The sequence below is a fragment of the Indicator indicator genome, chromosome Z (genome assembly GCF_027791375.1).
Source record: "Indicator indicator isolate 239-I01 chromosome Z, UM_Iind_1.1, whole genome shotgun sequence".
Lineage (NCBI taxonomy): Eukaryota > Metazoa > Chordata > Aves > Piciformes > Indicatoridae > Indicator > Indicator indicator.
In genome coordinates, this window is record NC_072053.1 from 19,403,909 (window position 1) to 19,427,402 (window position 23,494).

General features: G+C 42.6%; 2 protein-coding genes across 2 annotated transcripts in view; one reads left to right on the forward strand and one right to left on the reverse strand.

Moving 5' to 3' along the window:
- The window catches only part of ZFR (zinc finger RNA binding protein), a 40,316-nt gene extending 38,681 nt beyond the window's left edge, over positions 1–1,635 (reverse strand). Inside the window, exons 1-2 of the mRNA XM_054398126.1 lie at positions 1,599–1,635; positions 1,224–1,308 (exon numbers count right to left, since the gene is read on the reverse strand). Coding sequence (XP_054254101.1) covers positions 1,224–1,308; positions 1,599–1,635 — 122 coding nt within the window. The remainder of the gene's footprint in view (positions 1–1,223; positions 1,309–1,598) is intronic.
- Positions 1,636–12,236: 10,601 nt separating this feature from the next.
- Positions 12,237–23,286, forward strand: SUB1 (SUB1 regulator of transcription). Its single transcript, XM_054397840.1, has 5 exons — positions 12,237–12,257; positions 14,057–14,129; positions 15,316–15,435; positions 20,496–20,604; positions 22,922–23,286. The coding sequence occupies exons 2-5, from the start codon at positions 14,058–14,060 to the stop codon at positions 22,999–23,001; spliced, it is 381 nt and encodes a 126-aa protein (XP_054253815.1). The 5' UTR covers positions 12,237–12,257; position 14,057; the 3' UTR covers positions 23,002–23,286.
- The last annotated feature ends 208 nt before the right edge of the window (positions 23,287–23,494 follow it).

Below are 23,494 nucleotides of genomic sequence, written 5' to 3' on the forward strand. Positions count from 1 at the left end.
CTGTAACCGTTTCAAACATCAGCATTTAACATTTAGTTCATACTTCTTAGACAAATTTTAATTTATCCACTGTGAGAACAATGACAATATTTAAATGACTGGGAGTTACCCCAACACCTCCATAAAAACTCCATATTCCTGAAACTACCAGGCATGCGATTTTTATTAGCTAGCTAACAGTGGCATACTTTTGAATTAGTTTGCTAATAATGTCCCATATATTTGCTTTCTTTTTCTATTCTTCCCATTACCCAGGACTAAGGTGTTAAAGAAGGTCTTTATTTCAGATTTATGAAAATAGCATAGATTCCAATGTCGACTTTAAGGTACTACTCCAACAAACCAAAAATAGGAAGATCTTATGAAATTTATCTAGTTTTTTTTTCCTGCCAAATTACATAATCTGATTTCAGAAAATGTGAGATGATAGACGCTACCAATCACTTTAACACTCTGATACATAATTTGGAAGCACAAAACCTACAAAGACACAAAGATTTATGGCATTATGCCTCTACAACATGCACAGTTACAACTCCCCAAGCCCCGCTAAAGACTTGCTCCTGGTTTTAGATATCAAAGTAAAAATCTTTTGAAAAGGTGACGGGCCCTGAAAGTACCTTCTCTACTTAAAGATGTTAATTATAACATTTCTTCAATGGAATGAAATCCCCTGTATTTGCTGGTGCTTCAGATCTTCCCTTATCCATCCAATTTCCCACAGGTTGGGTTCTAAGCTATATTAAAAAGGATTCTGTCCTCCCGTATTTGACATTAAGTGGAGGGAAAGACTTTAGGGAGCAAACTCCATTTCCCTGAAGCTGAAGGAGAAGAAGTGGGGGCGGCTGACGGCAATTCGCTGGTGGTGTTGACTGCAAGTGGCCATTTTAATTTAGAGGCCTTGGGACCCGATCGTGCCGCCGATTCCTCTTCTCCTCCTCCACGGTACTCTGCTCCACTTACCTACCCTCACACTACTTGAGATACAGGGAGGCCATCACTAGAAGAAGAAAACACAGCCGCGGGCGGGGCGAATAAGAGTACCAGGCACGACCATGCCGGGGGGAAGGGGCGCGGAATGAGGGCAGTCCCGCGCCCGCATCCCGTGGGGGCGGGGAGATCCCCGTCAGGGACACGAGACGGGAGACGAAACGGGTAGACGGCCCTGCGGGCCCGGACAGAGAAAGGGGCGGGGCAGGGCAGGGAGGGGTCGCGGTCATTACCTATACTGGGCAGCAGCCCCGCTATGGGTGAATCCAAAGTAGTTGCCGGTGGCCATTTTGGCATCTTCTCCCAGCCGGCTGGGCACTGTGGCAATGACAACGAAGAGGCGGCGGCAGCGGCGGCGTTGGCGTTCGGGGCCATGACAGGAGGCCCAGCAGGAGGGGAGAAAAGGAGGCGGAGAAGGGTGGGGGGGAGAGGAGAAGGGGACAGACAGACAAGGGACAGAAAGAGCGCGCGAGCGCCAGGTCAGAGGAGGCATCTCAGGCCCCCCCGGCCCACACCCCACCGCCCCAGTCCCCCGCCCCGCGCGCGGGCCGCATCCCCTCGCCCTCCGCGCGCACAGACACACATACGCCCCGGGCGCCGTTACTTACCATAGGTGAACGAAACTACCGGGCATATGGGAATCATGAGTCCGAGCTAGCAGCGACAGCAGCGGCTGAACTCTCAACTCTTGCCCCCCTCCCTCCTCCTCCGCACCACCGCGCTCGCTCCCTTCCCCCTACCCACCCACCTACGGCGACAACGGCGGAGGTCGGCCGGACCGGTGCCGTGCGCACGCGCGGGAACCTCGAAAGGGCCGCTGGGAGCTGTGGTCCGCGCGGCAGCCGCACCCGTTTGCCCCTGCCGGCAGAAGAAGGCGCTGAGCGCCGCGGCAGCCGTTGCCGTCCCTGAGTCGCTCCTCCCCTGTGCGCATGCGCGGGATCTGTAAAGGCGTCTGGTTGCTGTAGTCGCTCTCCTGAGGCCCATGCGCGGTGAAGGACCGCCCTCGGGAGATTGTTGCACGTGGTACCCGCCGGGCCCTGTCCTTCCTGCGTTATTCCGTGTTCCGCATGCAGCCACACCTCATCAATACCGGCGGACTTCTACGGCAAAGATAGGATCCATTTCTCATTCTTGCCTGTAAAGGCACGGTGCATTGCAGTAGGTAGCTCCAATGCCAAAAGTCCGGGTCACCCCAGCCACTCCTGTCGCATGCTGGTGTTTGTCCCCACGCATGTGCTGCACGTGTCAGTATTTATCAGCTTTCTCACTCAAGTGAAGCCTGGTATACACCTAGTTAGCACTCTTGCAGGGCCCCAGAGCTCGAAGGCAGCAGCTTCAGCTTCTGCACGTCTTCAGAGTTCACAAAATGAGATCTCAGAATTGTCTAAACTTGAAACTAATTTTAGATTGACCCAGCTCATTAGTTGCATCACTGCAACTACACGTGAAGAACAATGTTGCTGTCATCCAACTAAAGCCACAGTACACCGTCACAAGTAAATTCTGCAATAGTTCCCATGTGCTTCTTGCACATGTAAAGCCTCACCCACAGAGTTCTAGGCAAGAGTTCTTCAACAGATGGCTCTACACAAACATGTAGAAGAAAGTACAGGGCATGACCTTTGCCATGAGAACCTCTGTGGACTCAGGATACAGAAGTGAGAGGTATCTATATTCTCCCCTTCTTGTTTTTATTAAAAATTGGTCATAATTTCACCACTGAATCATTGGACAAGAAGGAAAGTTTTCCTTGTTCCACTCTCAAATTTCAAGTCTTTCCAGTTATAAACCTTCCAATATGGTGATAAATATACAGTATTCAATACAAATTTCGTTAAAAAAAATGTAAGCCCCTTTGCACATACACAGTCATTCACATATTTTGCAAGTGGTGGATAGGCATGAAATTGCTTATTTCTTCTCTGATGAAGTAAATGAAGTATTTACCCTCTTTTCAAACACTGACTCCACAAGCTGAGGGGAAAAAAAACATTTCTTATTAACAATACAGATTTCTGTCTTAGGTTTTGTAATGTCTTTCATCTGTGTGATTTCTAGTAGTTCGAATATTCCACCGTATGTCTTGTCATTTCAGCCCTACATGAATAAGCTTCATTTTGACAGCCTGATTCAGCTGCAGTTTCAACTTCTGATGGAAGTTTCAGATTACTTTTCTGAACGATTTTTGCATATTGAATCTTCAGCATCTATATCACTTAAAAAAGATTACAACATACTTCGTGAGAAATCACACTTACCAAGTGTGGCCAAAAAACCAAACCAAACCAAAACAAGAGGGTTTCACATTTTCCTGGAAAAAAAACTCTGAGTGGTATTATATAAGTTTTTTCCTCAGCGATTTCCCAACAAGAACCTGATGCTTCCCAGCGACTTTGTGAACCATTATGTAACATCTATTTATGTTACTGCTAGCTCACAGGATCAGATTCATAGTCCATACTTAAAAAAAAACCTCAGTGGATTATAAAACAAGATCATACCTTTGTAAGATACGTATCAGATGTGCTTCAAAAGAAACAGTTTTAAATTCAAATTTGGTCCTTTAGGGCATTTTGAACTTTACTGATTTCTGTGCCCTTGTCTGGAATGAATATAAATGGAGTGATAAAGTGCAAATCATATGGCAAGGGAGAAAGGAAGAAAAGCTTTAGTGAAACATTCAAAAGATTTTTTTCCCTTTCATAGGAAAAGGAGATATTTATATTAAGATTACAGAAGAACAGCCAAGAATTTCCAGATTGAAGATATACCCTAGAAGACAAAATTTTGGTACAGAATTAAATAGTACAGATACTCTTATTTGTGCAAAGTTCAGTGCATCTAAAAATACCACAGACAAAAAGGGCAAGCTGGCATCCAGAAAAATAAATCTTTGACCTTCATTTCAGCTACATGAATAGAGATCTCCAAAATACTTTGAGAAGAAGAAAGCACCATATGACATGCAGTGTCATCAATCCTGTTGTTTTATTTTAATGTCTAAGATGCATGTGTCTGCTGCTATCACAGGACTGCAAAACTGTAGATGTAACAAAACGGGGAAAACTCTAAATCTTTTGTACCTTCTCTGCTAACTACTAAAAGTGAGTAAATAAAATTTTATCTGTATTTTTAATGGTAACACATGTTGGTAAGATTTCTCAGAAAGAGTCTTCCAATTTAAAACTCAGCTAGCTTTTGTGTGACCACCAGAGGGCAGAGCAGACGTAGCAGAAGAGTAAAGGTTTCCTTGGCAGTAGGGTACAGACCGTGCTAACAAAACCTGCACTTTTATTTCCCATAAAGGTAGTTTAACACCTAGTGCTTTCTCTGTGGAAGCCCTAGGATGCCTGAATACAGTATAAGGAGCCCAATACTGTCTTCTCACCTGGAAATTATATCAGATAGCTACAAAGACAAGATATTAACCAGCTTATCAACCTTCTTGTTTTAAAGTGAAATTAATTTTTTAAGTATTGAAGACAAACACTTGGTATTTTCAACAAAGTTTTAAATGATTAAAGCAAAAGAGTTCTACTTTTACAAGTGTGGCCCTGGTTGTCTTGACCGTAATGATGGTCACAATATGATTGAGTGTTTATGGGTAAGAATCAGGGGGAAAGCCAACAATGCAGGAGTTCTGGTGGGAGTTTGCTATAGAACACCCAAGAAGGATGAAGCGACAAAAAAATATTCTTTAGGCATCTGGAAGAAGTCTTATGATCACTAGCTCTTGTTCTCATGGGGGACTTAACTTCCTTGATATCTGCTGGAAATTAAACACACCAGAGGGAGCAGCCTGAAGGTTCTTAGAGTGTGTGGAGAATAGCTTCCTGGCACAGCTGGTAAGGGAGCCAGCTAGGGAAGGCGTCTTGCTAGACCTGCTGTTTGTGAACAGAGAAGGACTTCTGGGTGATGTGATGGTTGGAGGCTGTCTTGGTTACAGCAGTCAAGTTCTCAGAGAAGAGGGAAATCAGCAGATCTGACACCTCAGACTTCCAGTGGGCAGACTTTCACCTGTTTCAGAGGCTGGTCAACTTTGGACACAGACCTGGAGGGCCAAGGAGTCCAGGAAGGCTGGACACTGCTCAAGAAGGAAGTCTCATAAGTGTGGGAATAGGCTGTTCCCATGTGCTGAAAGACAAAGCAGTGGGAAACAAGGCTGGCCTGGTTGAATAGAGACATTTGGTTGTAACTCAGGTTAAAAAAGAGCCAGTGAAGCCAATGAAGGGTCTGGAGAACAAGTCTTTGGAGGAGTGGTTGAGGCAACTGGGGTTGTTTAGTCTGGAGAAAAGGAAGCTGAGAGGAGACCTTATTCCTCTCTACACATCCCTGAACAAACATTGTAGTGAGGTGGGTGTTAGTGTCTTCCTCCTAGGAATATGTGAGAGGGCAAGAGGAAATGGGCCTCAAGTTGTACCAGGAAAGGTTTAGATTGGATATTAGAAGAAACTTCTTCACTGGAAGGGTTATCAGACACATCAGAAACGTTCCCCAGGGAGCTGGTTGAATCCTTATCCTTGGAAGCGTTTGAAAGATGCATAGATGTGGTGCTAGGGGGCATGTTTTTGCACCAGACCTCATAGAGCTAGACAATGGTTGGTCTTGATGATCCTGAAGGTCTTTTCCAACTGAAGCAATTCCGTGATTCTATTTAACAGACCTTTGACAGTAGCCATACTGTCAGTAACCATAACAACAGAAGTGTTTATAAAATAATTTATTAAACCACAAATAGAAGTTATCAGTGTTTAGAATAGCAAATTGCAACATAAACACCACCATGACTCAAAACCAAGCATAAGACAAAATTATGCAAGTGTTAATGCAAATTCAAATTACATATCAAATGGACAAAACAAACAAACCAGTTGCAGTGTACACAAGCAAAAATACTGTCTCGCAGTATCCCTTTATCCTCTTTCCTGACACTTTAATAAAATTAGTGTCCATGTATAGGCTAACTTTCCCTTCCTCAGACATTTCTTCATTCATCCGTTAAGTACAATGAAATGAAGCAATTGTGCGGTAACTAGAAGAATTTAAGCCTTTTTCAGGCAGCTGCAGAAGCCAAGTGCCTGATGAGGGAACAAACCCATTACAAAAAATCTATTTTAAGAGGTTAGAAAGTGAACTATACCCCTTTGGGAGACAGATGACTCAGTCAGAATATAGCAGAAGAAATGTACCTTGGGAAAATTAAGGTTCCTTTCCCACTTTTCTACAGTCAGAATTTTTTCTTAGTATCTTCTTTCTTTTAAAATAGAATAAAATATAGCAAGAGTAATAAACCAAAAAAGCTCAAACAGCTACTACTCAATGATGAGAATAATTCTCAATGGAACCTATCATTACTGAAAACCGGAACATAAATATCCAGTTGCAGTGAACACTTCCTTCCTCTCACTGACCTGTTGTTTAGGAATTCAGCTGTAAAAAAAACTTTGCTTGCTTTGGTGGAACTGGTGCAGGTAGAAGAGATTACCTCAGTTAAGATGAATTTTTTTAAAAGCACCTTTCTTGTAGTCTATTCGATTAATTTGAAAGCTGGAGGACTTGATTAAAAATGCATAGGGAATTTTTGATTTGAAAGTGATGCTCTTAAATCTTAGCATTCTTTGTGTCTTGACTGTTGACCTGTAAGAAAGCAAAGCAGGTAGATATTACAAAGACCTGAACTGCTGTTACTGTTCTAATATGAAAAGTTTGTAGAAGTGTTGAAAAAAAAGGGCTGTGTTTTTTTTTTAAAGTGTGGAGATTTGTCTTTTGTGGAATAGCGTTTTTGTTGTTAGTGGTGGTGGTGGTTTTGAGTTAAGCTTTAAATATTAAAAGATTGTCTGTTAATCTTCCACAATTATATGGCTTGAGAAGCCTGATATTTGTGCAGTAATGAGAATTACTATATTTGCATGCATACTTTGATTCAGTATGAACAACCATCGTTTTATTTGCCAAAGGTCAAGCATTGATAGGAACTGTATTTTTTACTTTTCTTTTGGCAAGGTATATATAACATTATGAAACAGTCAGTTTTTAAGAATTAGTTTTAAAGGTGCACTTTAAGGTTTTGGTATTAACTTCCTGTTTTCTGACTAATAATAAAGTGAAAAGATGAAAAACTGTCCCATACTGAGGGCCAGTTTACCCCATTTCACTGGGAGGGCTGTGAAATCCTCATGGATCTCTTCTAAAACCCTCTTTTCCCACCTCCTGTAATTGTTTTTTTTTTTTAGAAACACTACAGCTGCTCATGTTCACTTTCAGAGATAATCCCCTCTTGAAACATGATGTTTAACCTTCTGGCCCACGTTAATGAACAGGGACCATTGGTATTTAGAAAAACCTACAACTTTTGATTTTAAATCCTTTATTAATAATTGTTCTAAAAACTACAGAGGTTGATCAGTCACCACCCCACTCCACTGTGCCAACAATAGCCTTTATCTGGAAGCTAGAACTGGGACTAGAGTCCCCTTCCTATATCTGATAGTTTGCTTGCACTTTTTGATGAAAAGCTTGCACTTTTTGATGAAAAGCTTGCATTGTCACACATGTCTAGAAGTAAAAACAATGAGAAAAGAACTAAACTAAACTGATAATGGGTACCTGAAGCACTGGCATTCTGACATACTTAACAAAGAACAATCACATCAACTATTGTTGCAAACAGTGTTAAGCAAACAGTGTGTGTGAAACTTTGTGTGAAGTTGTAGTGATTTGCAGTAATATTTTAATGCTAACGAATCTCATCATGCCAGTCACTAGTGGTGTCCCCCAGGGATCAGTGTTGGGCCTGATCCTATTGAATATCTTTATTGATGATCTGGACAAGGGGATTGAGTCCACCATAAGTTTGCAGATGACACCAAGCTAGGGGCAGGTGTTGATCTGTTAGAGGGTAGGAGGGCTCTGCAGAGGGACCTTGACAGGCTGAACAGATGGGCATAGTCCAATGGCATGAGATTTAACACATCTAAGTGCCAGATTCTACAAATTGGCCACAAAACCCCCATGCAGTGCTCCAGGCTGGGGACAGAGTGGCTGGAAAGCAGCCAGGCAGAAAGGGACCTGGGGGTACTGGTTGACAGTAGGCCGAACATGAGCCAGCAGTGTGCCCACGTGGCCAAGGAGGCCAATGACATCCTGGACAATGGATCAGGAATAGTGTGGCCAGCAAGAGCAGGGAAGTCATTCTGCCCCTGGACTCAACACTGGTTAGGCCACACCTTGAGTCCTGTGTCCAGTTCTGGGTCCCTCAGTTTAAGAATGATATTGAGTTGCTTGAACTTGTCCAGAGAAGGGCAACAAAGCTGGGGAGGGGTCTGGAGCACAAGCCCTATGAGGAGAGGCTGAGGGAGCTCGGGTTGTTTAGCCTGGAGAAGAGGAGGCTCAGGGGAGATCTTACTGCTGTCTACAACTACCTGAAAGGAGGTGTGCTGGTTTGGGGCCAGACAGATCGTCTCTTGCCCCAAAAGGGACAAAAGAATGAGACTCACACAAACGGATTGGAGAGTGATGGAAAGTTTAAATGGAAAAGCAATTGGTGACGCTACAGAGAACTACAAACTACAAAGCATAGTGACAAAGAGTATCCCAAAGCGTACAGAGCCCGTTACATAATTCCCAAAGCTTCCCAATCCTTCACTTCTTCCCACCTGAGGGTAAACACAAACCCCCCAGGGCTCTTTCTTCCCCCTCCCGCTGCTAGGCAAGTCTCAGGCTGGCCAGGTCTGAGACTGCCCCCCCCTCCATCCTCCTCCTGGCATTAGGCCTAGACAGGCCTAAGAGGCCTTGAGGATACTCCCCCGGCATTACCCGATAAGAGAGGACATCTCCCATGGGAGCAGAGAGGGAAGAAAGAGGAAGAGAATGACTCTGCAGATGGCCTTATAGGGCACAGGATTTATGGGTAGAAATACGCCGTTTCCTGTGTCCACCCCTATTGGGTGGGCACCCAGGACACCAGAGGTGTATCTCATGCGGCAGTGGCAGGGGGCACCCAGCCTAAACTGCCACATCCCACCCCTTATTTCATACCCATAATTCCTGCACCCAAAACATATCATCAAATCAGAAACAACTTGCAGATGACATGTCTGGCAAAGTCCAAGTCTCCATCTGGGCGTCCTTCCAAAGAGCCTCTCCCTGGGGCTCAGGTAACAGTTCAGTCCAGGTCTTCTCCCTCATCCTATGGAACCTCCCAGCGACGCAGAGTTCATTCTTCTGCACGGAGAACTCTTCATGGATCCGATGGAGCATCCTGGCCACCTGGAAACAACCTCCTAACTTCTCAATCAAGCATTTCTCCATCCACTCAAGCGGCATGTTTCCACCCCTCGGGGCAATCGAGTCTGAGCAATCAGGCTCACCGACTCGACTCCTTCCACCCCTTGCAGGCAACAGCACGCTGAGACTTTCCAAAGCTGCACGGACCTTTCCCAAGCCCAGTGCTGACCGCTTCCAGCCGCGGCCCGAGGCTAATACGGATGCACACCGCGCAGAGGCACACCGCTCCCCCTGAACGTACGCATGCCAAGGCATGGAGGCATCCGGCTACACAGCCCTCCCCCGGAGAGGGAATGGCTGTATCACAACCCGCCGAGAAGAGAGGCGGAGCCAGGTGCTAGGCGCCATTTTCGGAGCGCGTCCGAAAATCAGGGGAGAGATAACAGCGAGAGCCGCCGTCACCTCTGCAGCCGCGGTACAGATCAAAACCGCCGCCACCCCTCGGGCCACAAGAGCGGCTTTTCCAGCCAAAGCTATACTCGCTCCCTGGGTCCTCGGAAGCAGCTTTTGAACTGGAGCCACCGCCCGCCTTCTTGAGTTGCGGGAGCCACCGCTCACCGCCCCGCTGCGGCTAGCCCCCACCGCCGCAGGACAAGCCGACCCTGGTCTGCTTCCGACTGTCCCTCCCCCTTCCTCGGCTCTGCGCCGCGGGGAACAAAAGGGAAAGGGGCAGGCACCGCATTCTTAAGCTTTCCCCCAGTGCCTGCAGCTATAGAATCGCCGCTGCCGCTTCGGAACAGCAGGAGGGATTCTACGCCACGGCTACGCACCAGGGTGTCCCCTCGAAACTCATAAAACGCCCACACGGTCGCCCCAGCACAAAACCTTGAGCCCAGCCACCAAAAATCAACAACGCCCAGATACCATTTTAACTTTTCCACCCCTGCTCTTCTCCAATCCAATTTGCAGAGTTCAGCACAGGAACCATCCTCTGCTACCAAAAGTCTGTGCTGGTTTGGGGCCAGACACAGACCCTCTCTTGCCCTGAAAGGGACAAAAGAATGAGACTCACACAAACGGATTGGAGAGTGATGGAAAGTTTAAATGGAAAAGCAATTGGTGAAGCTACAGAGAACTACAAACTACAAAGCATAGTGACAAAGAGTATCCCAAAGCGTACAGAGCCCGTTACATAATTCCCAAAGCTTCCCAATCCTTCCCTTCTTCCCACCTAAGGGTAAACCCAAACCCCCCAGGGCTCTTTCTTCCCCCATCCCGCTGCTAGGCAAGTCTCAGGCTGGCCAGGTCTGAGACTGCCCCCCTCCTCCATCCTCCTCCTGGCATTAGGCCTAGACAGGCCTAAGAGGCCTTGAGGATACTCCCCCGGCATTACCTGATAAGAGAGGACATCTCCCATGGGAGCAGAGAGGGAAGAAAGAGGAAGAGAATGACTTTGCAGATGGCCTTATAGGGCGCAGGATTTATGGGTAGAAATACGTCGTTTCCTGTGTCCACCCCTGTGGGTGGGCACCCAGGACACCAGAGGTGTATCTCATGCGGCAGTTGCAGGGGGCACCCAGCCTAAACTGCCACAGGAGGTTGTAGCCAGGAGGGGGTTGGTCTCTTCTCCCAGACAACCAGTGAGAGAACTAGGGGACACAGTTTCAAGCTGCGCCAGGGAAGGTTTAGGTTGGATATTAGGAAGAAATTCTTCACAGAAAGAGTAATTTGCTGTTGGAATGGGCTGCCCAGGGAGGTGGTGGAGTCACTGTCCCTGGAAGTGTTTAAGACTGGATGAGGCACTCAGTGCCTTGGTTTAGTTGATTAGATGGTGTTGGGTGATAGGTTGGACTTGATGATCTCAAAGTTCTTTTTTAACCTGTTTAATTCTGTGATAAAGTACAGGTCCAGATAGGTAATATAACATGAAACCACTTATGTTCTGATAGCACACTTGGCCTACTGCAGTTTGCAACCGCTGTTAAAAGTCTTCTCCTTTCACAAGTTCAGTAGCAAAGGGCACCTTCCCTGCCTCCCCTCCAAAGAAAGTATCATTTCGGTTTATCTCAGGTGGTGTTGCCCCTCCTCAAGTCCTCACACAGCAGCTGGCATTAGCAGGACACTCAGGGTGTAAACAGGCTGCAGAAATGGGCAAACCCACCAAATTATATTTTCAAGGATTTTATTTACTTTTTTGTTTCTTTGTTGGGTATTTTTGTTTTTGCTGTTGTTTGGCGTTTTGGTGTGGTTTTTCATGTTTCATTTGTGTGTTGTTTTTCTGCTCGTTTGTTTTTAATCAGACGGTTTTTAAAATGGGTGTCTACATTGTTTTAGCCTTCAGGCTTCAGGGGTTCAGACGTGCTTGAGCCAGGGTGACTGCCAAGAGAGGAGCCCTAACGCTCAACCGTCAATCGCCGCAAAGCCCTGCAGGAAGAAACCCGTCATTCGGTGAAAGAAAGGGGAACCGGTGCTTTCCTGAACAGCGCCTCAGGTGCTACCAGGCACTGCGGTTTTGGGTATGCAAAGCCACTGCAACAACTCCGCCTCACGACGCTTCCACGGCTGCCGGACGGGCGGATGCCAACGAGATCGAGGAACTGCCGCAGCATACAAAACAAAGCGACACTTAAAGGTTGCTTTATAAATATTAAGGACCTTCTTCCCGAGCCCCTCTCGCAGCCCTTCGGCGGAAAGCAGGCGGTTGGTGAAGGTCCGGCCCCGGCAGCAGCTCTCCTCAAAAAACGCCGCAGCCCGAAGGTGCCCCGGCTGGGCGCGGGGCTTGCAGGTGCCTGTTGTCAGCCTCACAGGTTTCTCTTCGGGTAGGCGCGTTTCATGCCCCCGCGGTGCTAGGCCCGTGCAAAGAATTTGCTGTCACCAGCCCCCATCCGGGTTGGTAGAGGAAGGAACCAATCAACAGAGGACAATTGCCCTTTAAAGGCCTCCCCCATGCCCCTTCCCACGTGGTTCAGGGTGGAGTGGGGATGTCGTGGTGCGTCACTTCCTTTTCTCTTGTGGTGTGCAGGAGCCGCGCAGAGGAGGACGTGAGTATTGGGGTCCCTCTTTACGCCCCGTTTGGGTCCGTTGCTACAGTCTCTGCTCTCTGCCCCCGTTGCCGACTGTTGGTGTCTCGGTAGCTTGTAGCCGGTGTAGGGCAGGGGTGCCGCTCAGGCGTGTGGCGAGGCTTCGCCTTTTCCTCGAGTGCCCGCTGTGCCCTAAGGCAGGGGTGCTCCGCTGTGGCGTGGGCCTGGGGCGGGAGGAGGAGCTGCTGTCGAGGAGAAGCTGCCATGTTTTGGGGGCAAAGAGGATTTGAACGAGGGAGAAAATGGCGGCGGGGAACCGCCCGGCGCCGTTCCCCCTACCCTGAGATCTGACCCTGCCCGCTGACGACCCCTGACCCCTTTCCTTTCGTGCAGTTTTTTTTTTTTTTTTTTTAATTTCGTTCTGTGCCATCAAGGATCTGCAAACCATTTGCTGCTATCGTGCCTCGGGAGGGCCTGGGCGTCGGTGCCCGCGCCCCCCTATTCGGGCCCTCTCTCCTTTCCCCTGGGGGGCAACAGGAGCGGTGGAAAAGAGGAATAGGGAAGGAAAATGGCGTCTGGGATCCGCCTACCTGGTGTTTCTAGCTCGTCCTGGCTTGTGGGTCTTTTCTGTCTTTCCCCCTTCTTTGCTTGGCCCATCTCATTCCTCTGTCGTTCTCACCCATGCATCAGTATCTTCTCATGCTCTGCCAGTCAGCCTTTCCCAAGGGGCACCTACTACCCCACATTTTTTTTTTCCCAAGTTTCCCATACCACCTTTCTCCATATTGTGGCTACTTCATCCTAGTGAGGGTCTCTCCTGCTGGATCCCACACCCCCAAGGTAGCAGTCCGGCTCCATGGTTTCGTGTCACCACTGTTCTTATTTTTAACATTGTCCCGTACCGGTGCGCCTCTGCCTCCGTCCTGCGGCGTAGCAGATGTGTGCTTTCCCATACACCGTTCCTTTTTTCAGGCTGCAGCATTACCACAGAACTTACCCTACTTTAGAACCTTACTCATACAGTAGCATTATTCGGACTAGTTTTTTAATTTGCTTGTTTTTCGTTGCCACTTTAAAAATATTATTTCTGTTTCCGAGATACGCCTCTTTAGGCCTTTCTCAGCCTTTCCTAGCTGGCATGCTTATTTTTATTCTGAAAACAGGTGAGTTACTTATTTGTTACAAAGAGTGTCTAGAAACAGACAAGATGTACAATTTCTGTATCTAACCACATGTTTGCATACTAGAGAGATGTAGAAACACACCTGGCAGTGTACACATTCAAGGAAAGTTGAATGTCTACTTGTCTGGGGAGTGAATAGACTCTCGTGACTGATGTGTTGAAGCTGCAGTGGAAATACTAGTAGCAGGACTGTATTTCACTATGACTGTGGTGTTTTTCAGACTTCAGCTTCATGTGTGGTTATTATGCAGGGCATAGCTTGCAAATCCAACCAGTCATAATGCCCATGTAAGAGTACAGATTATACTAGAGCCTAAATAGTTTGCATTTGTGAATGTAATGTAAAGATTTCAGCTGGAGGATAGTACTGTGTTTTTGACATTTTGATTCCTGTTGAAAAATTGTCTGTTTGTAAGTAGTACATTTAATGCAGTTGCAGCAAAAAGTGAGAGAGACGTAAAAAGAGCATTTAAGATTGAGTCTACAACGTGTGCTAAAGCTTATATGAAAAGGCAGGGAAGTCTTTAGAAGAGGTTTGAATAAGATGAGCCTGTACAAACAGCTTTGAAGAGGGCTTTCCAGTCATAAATGGAGGTATTCCTTGTATAGTGTTCTTGTATTGTTTTTCTCTTCCTAGAATGCCCAAGTCAAAGGAACTTGTGTCTTCAAGCTCATCTGCCAGTGATTCAGATAGTGAAGTTGACAAAAAGGTGAATAATATATGCAGTTTATTTCTACTATATTAACTTTCTTATTTCAGGTTGGAGCTAAGGAATTAGGTGAGCACTATATCACAACACAATGTCATTCCATATGATTTATCAGACACTTAACTCACAACACCCCATGCCAGCTACAACAGCAAATGAAAAAACACTTCCCAGGGTTATGGTTTGGGTGGAAAGGCTTTTTGCCTTTCAGCAGACAAATTTTTTTTCATAAGTTGCATTTTGCTTTCTTTCCTTATGATGTATCTAACCACAAGCTTCCTGGAATTTTTTGCTGCTTTGTGGCAAGTGATAGAAAGCCTCTGTATAAGCTGTCCCTGGTTGTGAAAATTTGGATTAATTTTGAGGACAGACAGTCTGCTCCCCCATTTTGATATCTGGATTACTTGTCCAATTTAGTAATTTTGTCTGATTTTCATGTAAGAGAAAATGCCAGGTGATTTTTTTTTTTTTTTTTTTTCATAGGGGACTGTAATGCTGAAAAGACATGGTCTTAGCAGTGCATTAGTGGGCAGTAAGGTACTCTGATACAACCTCCCATATTGGTTGGAACTGTTTGTGTTTAAATGAGGTTATATCCCTAATACGATTCTAGCAGATGGAAGTAATAACTGTTAGAAATCATATCATTGTAGTGACTGTGAGTAATCTGATTTACAGGTGATACTGTCTATTTTCAGAAACATGTTTAATTTATCATGTTATGGGCAGAGATTGGACTGATACAAAAAAAAACTAAATTACTCTGCTGGAGGTGATTTCCAGATCCTCTCTTCATTGTTTTGTGTAGGTGCTTTTTTTCTTTTTTGCAAGTGTTGTAAGTCTTCTTGCTTTTTTTGTTACATTTAATGGAAAGGAAGGTGAAACTTCCATCAGACTTAAATTTTTTAATAAAACTATCGAAATTCTGGTATTACTATGCAGAAAGAGTAGGCCTTTTGAAATGAATTTCGATGTAATTCAGTTATCTTTTAAGCCAAAGTAGACTTCACTGGAAACAGAATTAGGGTCATTTGAATATTTGGGGGTTTAAAATTCCAGTCTAAATGTACAGTATTGGATTTCTGCCTTTGTAGCATAGTAGTGATTCATGACCTGTAACATAAACTTTTGTAACTTACAGAATGAATTGTGGTTCATGCTTTGCTCTTTTTGTTCTTGCGTCAAGGCAAAGAGGAAAAAACAAGCAGCTCCGGAGAAGCCTGTAAAGAAACAAAAGACAGGTGAAAGTTCAAAAGGTGCATCTTCTTCTAAGCAAAGCAGTAACAGAGATGAGAACATGTTTCAGGTAACAGTGGTGACTCTTAAAGCCTGGTTAAGGTTATGTCATATTCAGTTTAATTTTTATTAGTTGATCTGAGTATCTTGGGAGCATAGTGCTTGGTCTTCTGAAGCCTTGGCCAAAGAAGATTATGATGCAAGCATGCAGATGAAATGATAACAAAGTGTTGTCAGGTTTTAGCTGAGTGAAAGAGTTTCAGTTGTAGTAGTTGATCTAACCCTCATGTGTTTGGCCACCGTAACTCTGTGTATGTGAGTCTGTGTAATCATTTTGTTGATAAATACAGAATTTACTATGATTGTCCTGTAAATATTTGATAAGCACTGTCTTTAAATGGAAACCAAAGTATGGACTCCTCATTCTGTGTCGGTGTGAGCTGAAATTCCCCCCGCCACTGACAATAACCAGGCTAGCCCAGTCTGGAAGCAAATGAAAAGCTGTATTTACAAGCAGATGAAATGCAATGAATATGTACAAATATACAAAATTCACAACATTTACAAATATATACAATCAATAGAAAAGCACAACCGATCTCCCTTTGCTTCCCCCCAAGGGGACCCTCCCAAAGGGGCCTCCCTCTCCCAGGAGCTTCCCCCCAGACCCTGCTTGGACAGAAAGCAGAGTTAGTTAGAGAAGAAAGTTGTTAACTTAGCTGCCAAGGTCAGTGTGTGTTATCTTCAGTCAGAAGGGAAGAAGAATAAAAGAGCAGCCAGACAGCCCAGCAAGTGCCCCCACTGCAGAAAGCAGAATGTGCAGAGTGCCCCACTTTGTTTTGGGTAGTAGTTCTTAAACATTTCTATCGATCCAATGGAAGTGTTTAGAACAATCAGTATTTTGCTTTCTTACACCCAATAGTGACTTATTTACAGTCTTTCACTTTCTCTGTTCTGAACTTTGCAAGGAAAAATTAAAAAGACAGTTTCAAACCATCACACATTCCCATTTAAGGAGGTCAAGGGCAGCTTGGCTCCTGTATTCACATGGCAGTGTCTTGGAATAGGTTTTATGATTCAGGTTAATTTGGTTTATGATGCAGTTTTTTCTCACTGAACACCCGGAAAGATGGTAATTTTTGGTGTTGTCATTTAGTTTTTAAGATGGGATGAATGTACATTTTTCAGTAGCAAGATGCATTTGTGAATTCAGGCTATTGTGGTTCCTGAGGTTAGCCAAGGCAGAAGATTGTGTGCTGAAAGCTACATAGGAATTTTAGTGGTGTGGATCAGGGCTTATTACTTGTCTCTGACTAGCTGTCTGGAAATGAACTTAAATTTTCAGAAACTTTGTTTCTTGAGTTTGTAAAAGGATATGCGGGACGTGCCTGATAAAATGGACCGAACACTGACTAGAGGAAAATAAATTGTTTTGGGTTGTAGCTGTGCAAAGTAATATGGGAAAACCCCCCAGCTTTTTTGGAGAGAAGACCTGCTTAACTGATAACTGTAATACAAGGCAGTTACTTTTAATGTATCAATTCCCATTTTCCTCTTCACATACAGTTGGGAGGGAAAGCTTCAGTTGAAGGCAGTGCCTAGACTTGCCCACTGAAGGAAGAATATAATATTTTGAGTCTGCTGGGGCATGCTTTGAGTCACGTATGAAAAATGTTTCAAAGCATGAAGATAACATCTTGTACACTTCCAGGTGAACTACAGTTACAACTAAGGGTTGTAACAAGGTTTGTGATAAGGTCAGAAATTCCAGACTTGGAGAAAGCTGTTAATTTTTTTTAATGCTCCTTTCATGGTAAAAATCACAAACTCTTTCACATAAAAGCAGAAGTATTTGCATGCTCTGGTTTCTTTCAACCTTTTTGACCTGAGATAATAAAAAAGTTACTAAAAGCAGACAGCAGAGGACTCTATTAGTCTGGTAAGAATGGGATTCTTCCAATGTTGAGTATAATACAGAAAACATTTGAGTATCACCTTGACCTGAAACATCAGTGGTATTTAGTCTCTGCCTGCCTTTTGGTTAATAAAAAAAAATAATTGCATATTTTATTTGAAGCATTGAGGTTTTTTCATGCTATATCAGTTTGTGGGCACAAAGATGGAACAGTTTCAGTGTAGAAATAGCACTGGAGGTCTGAGATACTTTCCCTCTATCCTCCCTACTCAGGAGAGCTTCCTAGAAGATCTAGTTACTTGTTAAATTTTTAGGAATTGTTTTGTGTGTTCTAGAACTGTTAGTAATAGAAACCCTTTTCTGCTTTCCCATTGCAGTAAAATGATCTCTGATGTGCAAGTGACTTGCAGCATAGCTAACAGGCATGGCTTCATTTGATGGATGTCAGGTTGTAAAGCATTCATGTGAGAGTCAGATGTTCTGTAGTGCCTGTAGTGTGTGTGGAAGTGGCTGCAAACGCTGTGAAACTTGGAGGCTTGTTGTTGTACACCCTCAGAGTGTGTTCTTAATGTATACAGCATCCTTTAGCACAGAGCTCATTGTCACAGCTATGTGTGGAACATTCATTTTCATAAGATTACATTTTATTATCTTTGAGACATTGGTGCAATGACATTCTTGAAATTAATTATGAAAAATAGTATAAATGTAACTAGAATTCAGTGTAAATAATTCAGTAAGCAATGCAATATAAGAGACCAAATGTATTTTATTTATTTGTCTGTCTTGGTCTTTGTAGGTTTTACAGGTAGCCTAGTGTAACTTGGAATTTGTCAAAGGATCTGAGTGCAACTGAGGTGCAGAATTTATCTTAGTCCCATCTGTGATGTATTACTAGAGGCCCTGAGGACAAGCGTTAATGTTACTGTGGAAGGGTTTAGTGTTGATACGTTAGATTCCTATTCATGTCTTTAAGCCAACTTGAGTTCTGCATCATGTGCTTTGGTTTGACAAATCCTGTCATCTACCTATGCCTGATGTGGGGAAGGTTTGTTAAAGCTATCCAGATGCAGTGACTATCCAGAGTAGAACCACATTGCATGATCAGGCATTCCACTGAAATTGTTAATAAAAAGTCATCTGACTGTGTGTTGTCCCTCAGCCCACTCCCCACAGCCCCCACATTATTTTATTTTTTAACTTTAGATCATGCTGGCTTTTTGGCTTGTGAGAAGTTAGCTCTTCAGTTCCCCAGAGTAACACCTTTATGTATCATAGGCTCCTGCAATTAGATATATATGTAAGTTGATGATGCTCAGGAAAGGCAATGGGTTTAGCACATCAGTTCTGAAACTTCAATGCGTTAGCAATCGATTTGCTGTATTGATGTTGCAAACCTCACTGTTGCAGGACTCTGTGTTCCGAATGCTATGCATATAGTTACCAGCTAAGAAAGAAGGATACTTTTCTCTGTTTCTGCTTCCGCAGTGTGTATAGTTTAATAAAGACTAACTGGAAATAGAAAGGAAAATGAGGGTGATTGCTGAAACTCATACAGAAAGTCAGTTGCATAGTTGTGAAAGGAACCAAGACTCAGTTCAGTGCATTTTATTCTAAGAAACTGAAACCTGGAAATAAAGCGTTTCATATCTTTCTAATTTATGCAATTCAATAAAATAGTATAACCTAGGGAGCTGTACTATTTAATAAAAAGCACCTGAACTTACCTGTGAAGGTTGAGCAGGAGTAACTACACTGCTATATATCAATACAACCCTTCTACTTGAAGCTGTTCTTAGATCACTGAAATGTTAAAGAGTGAGCTCAAGAAAAGTTGTGTAGACTGGGATATTCTTTGACATTAGTGATGATGGACTTCAACATGGTACCAGGCTTAGTCTGAAAACTAAACTACCACAACATCATACTTTATTTTTGAATGTTAAATTGGTAGTACTGTGAAAGTATTTAGTAAATTAAAAAATATTATATCATAAACTGTAATGTCTTGTTAATTTTAAAGGATGCTTTGAAGTAAGAAAACGGCTTTGGGCTTACAGTATCTGAAAATGTCTTAGTTGTTTTAAAATCAGTTTTAGACTTAACTTGGCATGATTTGTGTGAGAAGAAAAATTAAGCATTGTGTTTATTTTGTAAAGTAACAGCTTATGACTTATACATAGGTGATATTTGTTGGTTGGAGAGTTGTTCAACCTTTCTGGTCAGACTTTCTAGGAAGATGTATTTGAATTCTCATTAAATTGCATCAAAATGCAAGATGCATAAATTAAGGAAGCTGAAAACAAAAGTTAATGCTTTGACAGGAAGAGATATTCTGTTTTTAAATTGTTTAATTTAGAATATGTCCTTTCTTCAAAAAGTATATCCAGAGGGTGCATGCAGTATTTTTTACGTGATTTCTATTTGATTGTGTTTTTATTATCAAATTTCTGATTCTCAAGGTGACATTATACTTTGAATTTATGTGACCAAATAGGTTTTTATCAAATCTGGAAAAGTCTTAATGACCCTAAATGTATGTAATATAGTGCATAGTTGGCAGTGTGCCTGCTTGTTCTACTTCCCCTACCCTTTCCACTCTCCACCCCCTGCATGTCCTGAAAAGAAAAGGAATAAAGGTACTGTTACAATTCACTTAAGACACTGTGGTGCAGAAATGATGGAATTCCATAGTAATTTCATACTGTGCTACATCATGGTAGACTTAAAGGATTTGCATGTGTTTTTTAGTGGACCTGGTACAGTGAGATACTCTCAGTCACAGTTCCAGTGAAGTGCTATGGAGACTTTCTGTAAAATTTAGATTTGAGCGTGGGAGTTCCTTCTGTCCCTCTTTGTTTCCTACTGCTGCAGACAAAGATGGGTTTAACAGAGGGAAAAATTTATTTCAGAAAACAATAAATGAATGGCTTTTTAAAGAAGAAAGCGTGTTAATATAGGTATTTCTATTCTAGGAGAGCTGATTTTCTGTTGAGCATTGAATGCTCAACTTGTTTTAAGTCGTTCATCCATTTATATTGTCATTACTTATTAGTCTACTGACTACCCTGGATTAAGCTTTTGATCTAGTTGTTTCTGTGGTATCTAAAATAAGCTGCACTGTGCAGCATCACATGTCTGAGTCTGTTACTGGTGGGAAAAGTGAATGCTGTAATATGTAAAATACCGAAAGGATCCCTTACATGTTTTTACAGATTGGCAAAATGAGGTATGTCAGTGTTCGTGACTTTAAAGGGAAAGTCCTAATCGATATTAGAGAATATTGGATGGATCAAGAAGGTGAAATGAAGCCTGGCAGAAAAGGTACTGCTCTATTTCATGTTGTTTTCTATTGAAACACTTTGCTGGAGAACTATGTGCATCAGACTTTTGTATTTGGTTGCTGCATGGTACTTTTAGTGTCCTATTTATACTGTTTTTTATAATTTATTTTTTGACAGATGATTAGTTTTATCTGTAGATTGTGAACAAAAGCAGAGTGGGTTTGTTGGATTAATCTTCCATGACTTATGTTTTACGTAAGTTATCAAACACAAGCAAATTTGCTCATAGGAGTTGTAAACAGAAGCATACTTCCTGACCCTTGGCTCTACCATTGGTTTGTTTAATTAGTGCAGTCCCTCTCTTATTAAAATGGGACTTTATATTTCAAAAGTTGCTGGTAAGATTAATTTCTTTTAAAACAATTATGTCCTTCAATTCCTTTCAAAGTTTGGATCAAAATAATTTATTCATTTAATGTGACTAGTTCAGGGGAGGGGGGAAAAAGGCAAGATTTTAGTTGATGTGAATATACATCAAGTGTTCAAGTTGCAGTACTGTGCATCTAATCTACAACACAGCATAATCTCTTGTGCCTTTATTTACCACTCCCATACGTGCTCTGTGGCATGCCTTCATTCAATCATTTTCAGAAATTTTCCTCCTAGAAGATGAGGATGCAAGGATATCTGCAGTAGTACTGCTTTGCTTAATGTTGCTTTTGTTAGAAAAGACAGTTTTTAGTTGGTTTACATATTGCACCAAGGAAAGAAGTAAGTATAAATAGTCCACCCTGAAGACTGAGGACACTTACTATACAATTAGCATAAGGGTTGTTAGATTCTTCTGATTTGTCCAGATGCCACTCAGTGAATAGACATTTGGAAAGCTTCAGAAGCATTTTTCAACATCTCTTAAATAATAACTGAAGATGGGTTTGTATGAACAAGTGTACTGGTGCTGTGTAGGAAAATATCTTGGTTTGAATTTGTTGTTGCTACTTCACAAAAAGTATTGGTCTGACTTGTAAGTTACTGTTGTGTTTTGATGCAGAAGCCAAAATTAGTGCAGTTTGAATGGCTGACTGCAATAAGATTTGATGGATAGGCCAAGTGACAGAAATTACATAATGTAGATGGAAATGTTTATCAATGTGGCAAACGGGTCTGCATTTTATGAGGCTATTATGGATATTAATCTGGTACAGTATGTGAATCTCTTATTCTGTTTATGTGCTGTGGGCCACTTACCTAGGTATCCTAAAAACACTACGAGCAGTTCAGGTAGTGTAATAAAAAGCAGGAAAAAAATCCAACATGTTAATTTACTCTGTCAGGTTCTTTCAGATGGTAGGTCTGAACTGCACGTAGTTCTTCTAGTGTGTGCTTTAGGGACACCTAATGGTGGTTATCACACCTGATGCAACTGTTTTTAGCTGGTTTAGGGTAGTTCCATGCTGCTAAAGGTTATGGTGGTGGTCTGATAAGATAGTGGTGGTAGAAGGAAGGGGCTAAAAAAAAAAAAGTCGGAGACCCAAAAATGGAATTCAGTTTTGCCTGTTTCCAGGCCTGCTCCATATACAGGGCAAAAATGATGAAGGAAGCCTGATCACTGAAGTGGGGAGAGTGAGGGTAAGTAGGAGAAGAGCCTGGATGGAGAGATTAAGATAGGCCTTTGGGGCTGTACCTGCATAGATTTGACAGCAATTGTAGGGCAAGTATGAGGAGACTAAAGCACAAAGGAAGCTTGTGGTTGGACCAAAGTTTTAAGAAGTACAGATGTAGAGCTGAGGACATGAGTTGTGGGAGACTGAATGGTTATTGATTGAATGTCGTTAGAAGAAACTAAAATGAAAAAATAACTTTGTGTTGGTTTTTGAGTTTGTGGAGGGAGTGGAATAGTCTTTCCAAAATACTACTTATAATATGTGTTATTTACAGTGCTTTACGAAACAGGTTAAACATCAAGAACTATGATACAAGTGCGTAGAAATTTCAGTCACAGAGTTAGAGCTTTTAGGAGCTAAAAGGGATACAAATTATATCCTAATTCTTACCCAGACCTTTTGTGCTGCCTTATATCAAGGCCAAACCTGTATTTCACTTCCTGTGTTTAATCTAATACTGGTAATAAATTTGTTACACTGTACTAATTTTCTTTGTAATTTAAGCTTCACCAGCGATAAACTGAAGTTGAAGTGAACTGAAGTGTTCCAAATGCGTAGTTTCTTTGAGATGGTTACTGAATTAGTTCAAGCATTAAGAGTTATGACAGACTTTGTGTATGAAACCAACTTGACATAAGATCCTAAACAGCAATTTTCTTTTTGTCTTAAGTATTTATTTCTAATGCATTTCAGGTATTTCTTTGAATCCGGAACAGTGGAACCAACTGAAGGAACAGATTTCTGATATTGATGATGCAGTAAGAAAACTGTGAAGAAAAAGCCATACAGAAACTTATGATTTTGGTTGTTCAAGCAGTCTTTTTCATTGGCTTTTGTTTTCTAAAATATTGTTTTCCAAGGTATTGTATATTTGGATTGCAAACTGATTTGTAAGATGAATACTTTTTTTTATGTGCATTAAAAGTGTATTCTGAGTGAGGCTATTTGTGTATACTTTACTGAAAGGAAACATGTTGCTTTCACCTCATGTAAAATAAAGAAATTGAGTAATATGTAATGCATACTTGTTTATGGCGTTTTGTTTTAAAATATTTGCTGATAAGGCCACCTAACAGCTTTAATCTTTGTTTTGATTTAATTAGCAGTCTAGGAATTTGTTTTCTGAAGACACTTCTTAGTGTCTCCATTTAAGTTTTCCTTTTATTTCATACTCTTTGTTACTGCCCTGATGGCTTTCTGCTCTAAGACTTAATACAAACAGTGAATACTTGGTAAAATACATTTTTGTAGGTAATTTTATGTACT

What these genes read in the sequence shown, in the direction of transcription:
- SUB1 (XM_054397840.1), top strand. Translation starts at nt 14,058, where the DNA reads ATGCCCAAGTCAAAGGAACTTGTGTCTTCAAGCTCATCTGCCAGTGAT. An exon ending in ATAGTGAAGTTGACAAAAAG is followed by an intron (nt 14,130 to 15,315) that starts GTGAATAATATA and finishes TCTTGCGTCAAG; the next exon opens with GCAAAGAGGAAAAAACAAGC. An exon ending in AATGAAGCCTGGCAGAAAAG is followed by an intron (nt 20,605 to 22,921) that starts GTACTGCTCTAT and finishes AATGCATTTCAG; the next exon opens with GTATTTCTTTGAATCCGGAA.